The 9,045-nt window shown below is 42.2% G+C and overlaps 2 protein-coding genes across 2 annotated transcripts; one reads left to right on the top strand and one right to left on the bottom strand.

Moving 5' to 3' along the window:
- Positions 1 to 339: 339 nt before the first annotated feature.
- psma4 (proteasome 20S subunit alpha 4) lies at positions 340 to 3,811 on the bottom strand. The gene is made up of 9 exons (XM_086107410.1): positions 3,700 to 3,811; positions 3,291 to 3,316; positions 3,169 to 3,211; positions 2,817 to 2,979; positions 2,648 to 2,725; positions 2,454 to 2,542; positions 928 to 1,058; positions 665 to 788; positions 340 to 568 (listed from the first exon to the last, which is right to left on the bottom strand). Exons 2-9 carry the CDS (start codon positions 3,291 to 3,293, stop codon positions 414 to 416), a joined length of 786 nt encoding a protein of 261 aa, XP_085963536.1. The 5' UTR covers positions 3,294 to 3,316; positions 3,700 to 3,811; the 3' UTR covers positions 340 to 413.
- Positions 3,812 to 4,914: 1,103 nt separating this feature from the next.
- Positions 4,915 to 8,764, top strand: LOC147207374 (solute carrier family 25 member 44-like). The gene is made up of 4 exons (XM_086107637.1): positions 4,915 to 5,104; positions 5,518 to 6,325; positions 6,692 to 6,819; positions 6,934 to 8,764. Exons 2-4 carry the CDS (start codon positions 5,650 to 5,652, stop codon positions 7,123 to 7,125), a joined length of 996 nt encoding a protein of 331 aa, XP_085963763.1. The 5' UTR covers positions 4,915 to 5,104; positions 5,518 to 5,649; the 3' UTR covers positions 7,126 to 8,764.
- Positions 8,765 to 9,045: the final 281 nt, after the last annotated feature.

Below are 9,045 nucleotides of genomic sequence, written 5' to 3' on the forward strand. Positions count from 1 at the left end.
GGGATGGGCTCCAGCATCCCCGCGACCCTCATGAGGATTAAGCGCTTTCGGATAATGGATATATTGTGCTGTAGCTAAACTACTATTCCCCACATTTACCAAGGTGGCAAACTATGGTCCTCAAGGGCCACTTATCTTGCATGTTTTTGATGTTTCCCTCCTTCAACACCCGATTCAAATGAGCAGCTCATCAACAAGCTCTGCACGAGCCTGATAACGATCCTGAACATTTGAATGTGTGTTGGAGGAAGGAAATATCTAAAAAAATGCAGGATAGCTGCCCTGAAGGACAAGAGTTTGACACCTAGGAAGTAAAGGATGCATTTCATGACCACAATGTAACCATTTCCAAACTTTTAATGTAAAAGACAAAACAATACAGGGCTATCTGACATGAAGAAATGTCATTGCGTTCATTTATCCTTTTCTTTCTGCTCTTTCTCCTTCTTGTCTTTCTCCGCCTTAGCTTCCTCAGCCTCGTGTCTCTTGATCAGCTCTTCCACCTCCTTCTGTTTCAGCACTTTGATCTTTGTTTTGCCGTCCTCCCGTGTCAGAGTGGCAATCTCCACTGAAAAGGGACGGAAAAGACAAAAAAAATGAAACAATTTCGTCCACGGGAAACCTCGTATGATATATGTTCCGGGAATGGTTGTTTTGAGCTCACCTTTCTCTGCAGAAAGCTTGCTGACATCCATTGTTTTGTTGAGAACTTTGACAGCCAGAGCCAGAGCCGAAGACAGTGTCATCTCTCCCTCTTTGTAGTCTTGCTTCAACATGGAAACTGCAGCCTGAGTGAGTTTCACGACAATTTAAAAAATGCATGGAGAAGGAATCCTAATATTAATGGACTGTGTGCAGTGTTGCCAAAAAGGACTTTTCTGCTCTGAGACAAACGCAAGTTGAAAATTGGCATCCAATAGAGCTTACAGCGCTGTTGTTGCCGATGCATGTTGCCTTCCAGCCACCGTAGTTGCCACTGGGGTCACTTTGGTACAACTGGAAGCCATAGTGTTTGTCCCAACCCATGTACAATAGAGAGACACCAAACGGCCTCTTGCCTGTAAACAGAAACCATAAATGACAAAGACTAGAAATACACACAGAACTTGACAACCAATAAATAGAAATGAATGTGGTTTACAGTCTTTTCGTTGAGGGCTACAGACAGGTACACATCTGACAAGTCTTGGTAAGTCATTTGCTTCCCCCTGATCATGCGTGGGATCCATCCATCCATCCATTTTCTGATCCGTTTTGTCCTCACAAGGGTCGCAGGGCGTGCTGTCTCAACTCAGCTGTCTTCGGGCAGTAGGCAGGGGACACCCTGAACCGGTTGCCAGCCAATCGCAGGGAACACATACACGAACAACCATCCGCACTCACACGCACACCTAGGGACAATTTAGAGTGTTCAATCAGCCTGCCATGAATGTTTTTGGAATGTGGGAGGAAACCGGAGTACCCGGAGAAAACCCACACTGGCCCGGGGAGAACATGCAAACTCCACACAGGGAGGTCGGAGCTGGAATCGAACCCGGTGCCTCTGCACTGTGAGGTCCACGTGCTAACCACACGAACACTGGGCCGCCCATATGTGGGATCCCTCCCATTAAAAATAAATACAGCTGAAAGTGTGGAATTCAATCCCGCGCTATTTGTGTGGGGTAAGGATAGAGCCCTGCAATGTGATGCAGAAAACTGGGAGTAATTGACAAACCTCCCCCTAAAAATTTTCATAATTTACAATGGGGGTGTCCAGATACAACTTTTTCAATTCTGATACAATACGATATTGCAGCCTCGAGCACAGTCCGATATCGATCCATTACAATCTTAGCAAGGAATGATACATGCTTTTGTTTTGTTTTTTTTTTAAATTAAAATGTCAGAAGAGACTTCAGGATACTATTCAAACAGAGAACAATAATCATCAACAGAAGGTATGAGAACATACGTGTTATTTACTGGGTTCCATATATTCAACCTCGAACATGAGAATGTACTGCACTTAAATATCTTAAATACTGTACAAAATAAATGAAAGGACCCTGAGAAATGACCATAATAAAGACAATAAAAACAAAAAAATACACTTTGAAATGCAAAACTACAATTTTAGTTTACTTCAGTGCATTTAGAACCAATCATGCTGCTGTATAGAAGAGCAGGAGTGGAGTCTGGTATAGACCGCTTGTATATGAATGCTAATATTTGAGATTTTGGATGTAGACCGATATAATCCGACATTGTTTTTTTTTTTTTTGGAGGGGGTCGGGGGGGGGGGGGGTGACAGATATTGAACCAATATCAATATCGGATCAGGACACCTCTACATTACACTTTAAACATACTACTACCAACAATCCTCAAACACTTAAATACCCATTTCAAAGTAATCTTGAAACATTACTTTCAGATTCTTGAAGGTACACACAATAAACTAAGCTTCCTACCTCCAAATTGAGTGTAAGCCTGCTTGATGTCACACAGTGCTGTCACCAACTGCTCACAAGGCATTGGCTCCTGGTACTGCAATAAATACCTGAAAAGGAAAAAATAATGCTCAAAAGCAACATTTCAGACTTAAGAAATGGGACATTTGTGACAATGAAAGGTTAAACATAAGACAAGTTTTTCTTAGCCTTACCTTTGTGCAATTAGCCGCAGTTCATTTGTCAGCACATTGGCATCTGATGTGATACCTGCAACACTGCAAGCCATGTCCCTAAACACACACATAAACACACACTCACACAAATAAGAATTAAGATGACTACGCTTTGTCCACGGCGAGCAAAGGGAGCTGATGCACTCACTCATTGAGCTTGTAGATCTTCTCAGAGAAAAAGACCTCGTCTAACAGTTTGTGGATGTTACGTCTCTCTGCTGCTAGCAGCACCCCATCATTCGCCAGAATCCCAAGACAAGTTCCGGCATGACCGATTGCTTCCATTGCGTATTCCACCTGATAAAGGCGGCCTACAAAGTGCAGATTTAATAATAATAATAACACTCTTACAAACTCAACATGACTGCTAAATCAGAATGGCACCAGAGGAAACTAACTCTTTCTCCACACTGAAGATCAAATATCCAACTATGACAGACGTGCTATCCACCACGATGCACCAAATAACTATTATCAAATACAAAGAAAAATACACCTGCCTTCAGGAGAAAATATGGTTGTCCGGGAATCATATCTGCGAGACTAAACATCAAACAGGAACACAAATTAGTAGAGTAGGGTACAAAAGAACATTTAATAAATGCAAAATGAGGTAACTTACCATTTCTTCGTCAGCGAGTAACTACCCTGTCGATAAAAATTGAAAGATTAGGTCAGAGCCAGATGAAAATGAGTCAACATTTTTACGCACATAGCTCGAGCCTTCTAATACCTGTGGTTTTAATTGTGCCACATTTACGATATACCTCAGTAAAGGACCTCGATGTTAATACATTAAAGACAAATTACAACGCATTTATATGGATCAACAATGAACTAGTGTGTCTCGGTGTGACAGCTTGCTAACTCAACAGAATGAATCTGCAATATCGAAGCTAAGCTAGCTAGCATGCTACTTCATAATAAAAGAGAACAAACACGACAGTCAAGCATTTCTGACTCTAAACACGTAGTTGAGAACAACGTTATCAGCGTTATTGATAACGTTGTACGTTGAAGATTTATAGTACCTTCGATGAAAAAGCGCAAGTTGTATTATCCAACGAAGAAAATTATTGTACTTTCTGTTTAACACTTCCACCGGTGTGAGAGTGGACGCTACAATGAGAAACTGGCTCAAACAGCGCCACCTGACTGTGGGAGGACAACGCAGGTTCTTGATTACACAGTACATACGTACAAAGCTTCTCGTTTTACGACGTTTTTGTGGATTTCGTGTTCTCCAGGTTGGAGAGGAAAACTGCCATCCAGCCTGTTATGGACACAAAGTTCAAAAGCCAGCATCTGTGATGGTATGGGGCTGTGTTAGTGCCAATGGCATGGGGAACTTGCCCATCTATGACGGGAGCATTCATGGTGAAAGGTACATACATGTTTTGGAGAAACATATAGTGCCATCCAAACAGTGTCTTTTTCATGGACGCCCCTGCTTATTTCGCCAAAACAATGCTAAACCACATTCTGTACGTGTTACGACAGCGTGGCTTCGTATATACAGTAAGAGTGCGGGTTCTCGACTGGCCTGCCGACAATCCAGACCTGTCCCCCATTGAAAATGTGCGTAAAATATGACACTGGAGTCCCTGGACTGTTGAAGAGCTGAAGCTGTACATCAAACAAGAATGGGAAGAAATTCCACCCACATAGCTTCAACTATTAGTGTCCTCAGTTCCCAAATATTTATCGAATTTTATTTTCAAAAAGGTGATGTAAGACAGTGGTGAACATGACCCTGTCCCAGCTTTTTGGGAATGTGTTGCAGCCATAATATTGCTAAAAACAGATTATTTGCAAAGAACAATAAATGTTATCAGTTTGAACATTACAAATCCAGTCTTTTTATTGTATTCAATTAAATAAAGTTGAGCATGATTTGCAAATCATTGCATTCTGTTTTTGTGTATGTTTAACACAACGGGGGTAAAGTGCTTACATTAAAAACGCGATGCTCTTGCTCCTACATATCTTATGTGAAATATTGTTTGACATGTAACTAGGTTGTTTCAGTAACGTTGATATCATAATAACACAATATTAAAGTTCACAAACCATTTTTTAATTTCAGTTTTTATTGAATATTTTTTCAGATTCTAAAATGAACGCAGGATGAGTGAGAGTGACTTGGTCACTCTAGACGGCGCTATGGTATTTACCGGCCCACAAGTTGAGAGTGAAGAAAAGAAGAGATGGGAGGACGCGTGTCCTGATTGGTTGTGGCATCAGCACGCCAGTACAGTGTTTGGAATGGAAGCTGGAAGTTGAGACGAGATCGGAGGTTGCCAAGTCAACTCTGGCAATGTTTTAATGTTTCAACTGCTCGATGACGTCACTCCCATTAGCACATTTTAATCGGACGTTGACGTGGTGTTTCAAGTCGTTTAGCACATGGATTTAACGTAAAGATCCGTTCGAAGGGTACGTGTTTAAAATGGAATTTCTGAGGGCTATGCTAACATCGCGAACCCGCTGTACAGTAGGACAGTACAATCCTGTATTTCGAACTTTAGCCTCGTTCGAGCGTCACACTGGGTGCACAGTGTTCTTATTACCGGTTCTGACTTAAAGGCTAAAAACAAAGCTGTTGTCATAACTACTACATTATCGTTAATATACACTAACAATGGAAACACTAAGGCTGTGTTACTTTGTCTGGCCACATTATTAGCATTGCTTAATTTTCGTGCGTTAGTTAAAATACATCCTGACCGTTGAACTTTATCGCTGCTATGTACTAAGCTTTTCGCACATCATTCATTATTTGAGAACAAAATCCACACTACTGTCCCTGATTATCATTTGTTATAACTCAATTTTCTTGTCCCCTTTAGTGTTGCATGCGAGCTGCAGCCTGTCCTACCTGACTTTGAGTGAGAAACGGGGTTACACCCGGGACAGGTCGCCGGCTAATCACAAACCACTGGGCTGTGACACGTCAGATACTCCAAATGCTCTTTCACTAGATGTCAGACATGAATCATTCCAATGAGGATGCTCCTGCGGCCGGCACCGTGCAGCAAAAGAGGAACATACAAATCATCGAGTGGGAAGACTTGGACAAAAGGAAGTTCTACTCTTTTGGCGTGTTCATCACCTTGAGCATCAGGGCCACGGTCTACCCGGCGACCCTCATCCGGACTCGGCTGCAGGTGCAGCGCGGGAAATCGCTTTACAACGGCACTTTCGATGCCTTTGTCAAGATTCTGCGGGCGGAGGGTGTTCGGGGCCTGTACCGCGGCTTCATGGTCAACACCTTCACCCTCATCTCAGGCCAGGCATACATAACCACCTATGAGCTGGTGAGAAAGTATGTCTCCAAATATAGCGATGACAACACGGTCAAGTCGGTGGTGGCGGGCGGCCTTGCTTCCATGGTAGCGCAGAGCATCACTGTCCCCATAGATGTGGTGTCACAGCAGCTGATGATGCAGGGGCAAGGGGAGCACCTCAGCCGCTTTCGCCCTAACACCCACTCAGAGGCTGGCAAGCCCAGACGAGTGTTTGGCCAAACCAGGAGCATAGTGGCGCAAATATTTGCTGCTGATGGTTTACCGGGTTTCTACAGGGGAGCTCTGGCTTCTCTACTCACCTACATCCCAAACAGTGCAGTCTGGTGGCCTTTTTATCATTTTTATGCAGGTAAGCCTAAATTCACATGTTTACTGTAGTTAGCGATATTCAATGTCAGCATGTAATTTTACGATTAACTTAAAATGAACAACTGTATGACCTTCACAGGAAACACAAAATAGAAATGTGATTCCCTTGGGCATTTATTAGTCATGTTTAGTTCACCTGTTAAGCGTCGCAGTGGATTTCAAATTCATGAAATTTCACCTGAAAGCTAAATATCCTCACCTTTTTGTGAGTAGTTTGGTGCTACACTGCTGCCTGCAGACCGCTGGGATAGGTTCCAGTACTCCCGCGCACCTCGTGAGGATAAGCGTCTCGGAAAATGGATGGATGGATAAATGGAATGATCCTGCTCCTGTGTGTGTTCTTCAGAGCAGCTGTCAAATCTGGCCCCCTCTGGCTGTCCTCATCTGGTCCTGCAGGCCATGGCGGGTCCACTCGCTGCGGCCACCGCCTCCACCGTCACCAACCCCATGGATGTCATCAGAGCCAGAGTGCAGGTAAGTCCCAGGTCAAGATGCCTATAACACAAAGCTGTACGTGCCTTAAAGGTTACAATGGTACAGTGCATTAGTGATTGTAAATTCAGCTGAGTTCCTTTGTGTTCTGTTCAGGTTGAAGGTCGCAGTTCAATCACAGAGACCTTCAGGCAGCTGATCAAGGAGGAGGGCGTCTGGGGAATGACCAAAGGGCTGTCGGCCCGCATCATTTCATCCACCCCCACCGCCATCGTCATGGTGGTAGGCTACGAGAGCCTCAAAAAAGTGAGCTTACGGCCAGAGCTGGTGGACTCCAGACACTGGTAGAAATGACCGGTCACGAGGACTGTGGCATGCACTGATTCAAAGAGACTGTCATAACGCTTGTTTTTTTAATATGAAACATACACTCCTATGCTGGTGAAAATCAAGATTGGACACAAAAACAAGAATACCTCACGTTTTGTTGTTGTTGTTTTTTTTTTTAACCAAGAGAACAATTCAAGGGGAAGTCAACCCCGCAAAATTATTTACAATAATATGTTCTATGCAGCCGCCACTCGTCTAATTCTCATGAATTTTGTGATTGTGGAATATGAGCGAATCAGTAAAATCCACCCGTTTTTGTCCATCTTAGGGGGCGGCCATTTTGCCATTTGTTGTCGTGTCAAAATGACGTCAGAGTTGCTCAAGCCTCAAGTAATGACCAATCATGGCACAGCTTCAGAAAACGGTTGTGCTGTGATTGGTAGTTACCTGAGCCCTATGCGACTGTGATGCCATTTTCAGTTGCCAGAAAGTGTCAAAAAATGGCCACCCTTTAAGATGGCTAAAAACGGTTGGATTTTGCTTATTATTTAGAATACCGTGTTTAGAGTAGTTGAGGCGCATGAAACATTGTGAAGAAAATGTTCTGGTTGACTTCCCCTTTAAGTGTTTGCAGACTGATTTTATTTCTTCACTCTGAGCATGAACTCTGGTTATGCAGTTGTGGGGAGAGTTTTGTCCTCTACTATAAATGTTTGAACAGCAAATAGTGGGCCCTTGCCCAAACCTGATTTTTGTCAGTAACTATTCAATGGTGGAAGGTAATCTTTTTTCACTTTTTCCCAGGAAGTAATGACAAAATACCGATATATTCCCATTGGTACAGTAATTAAATGTGTATTTGTTCTCCCTATTAATAAATGACGAAATAGCAAGTTCCATGCAACTCACAATGTTTGTCCTTACTATTTTATGGTTTGAAGCACAAAAGAAATGGTGCATTTACTGCTGGTCTTAAAAGAATGTATTGTGTGTAATTTATTCATTTATATTGTATTTGGGTGTTGCTGTTTTTAGGAAAGGAGCAGTTATCTTTCACAATTGAAAATAAATCATTCTGTATATTTTAAAAAAAAATTCTTAACACTGCGTGACTAAATTGTGAGAACAAGCAGCGTGACGTGGTCGCTATATTTTTTTTTTTGTACAGATTCTTTGCACGGGCGCACTACCATGACAATTTACTTTTGTCCGTACTACTGAACATCAAAAAAGTCCATGTATTAAATCATGCACCAGAAGTAATTGCTTTGTATAATGAGGTCATTTTTGCTTTTGAGAGTTTGTGCATCACTTTCCTGTCACATTGTGAAAGGCACCTTTTGCTAAACTTGGGGTCAGTACCAAATCGCAAATAAAAACAACTGTAAAGTATTGTATTGATCATAAAACATTTGGGTCAAAAAATGGCTTTTGGAGTCATGTTGATTGTAACAAATGTATGCCTTCATCATACCACAACCCAATGTCAGGTTTATGCTAGTTACCCTTAAATTTGCATAGGTATTTATCAAAATGTGCCATCTATCTCTGTAAGATCAAATCCGTATGTAGATTGCACATTTATAATTATTGTATTCATTCATTTTCAAAGTGACAAATATAATAAATGATGTAAATATGACTGCTTAACTGACAATTGGTGCCTGGACATTTGCTGTTTTTCTTCTCACTTCACCCATCTATCTGAAGCTTGCTTCAAGATTGTCTCTCGGGCATTACTTTCTCAGGACATTGACTCAATCACAACTGGACTGCTCCCATTTGCCTGAGAAGACATTTTGCCTCTCCTCTGAGAAGGCTTCATCAGTTCATGCAACAAGGCTTAGTTAGGACTGACCTGCCTGAGTTTTGTGCAGAAAAACCTACTATTTATGCTCCGAGTTGGATCTGAAGCTTGCTTGCGAGTCAAATTTTGGC

This window comes from Hippocampus guttulatus, chromosome 3 (genome assembly GCF_054856545.1).
Source record: "Hippocampus guttulatus isolate MCC_2025c chromosome 3, RoL_Hgut_1.0, whole genome shotgun sequence".
Classification (NCBI taxonomy): Eukaryota; Metazoa; Chordata; class Actinopteri; order Syngnathiformes; family Syngnathidae; genus Hippocampus; species Hippocampus guttulatus.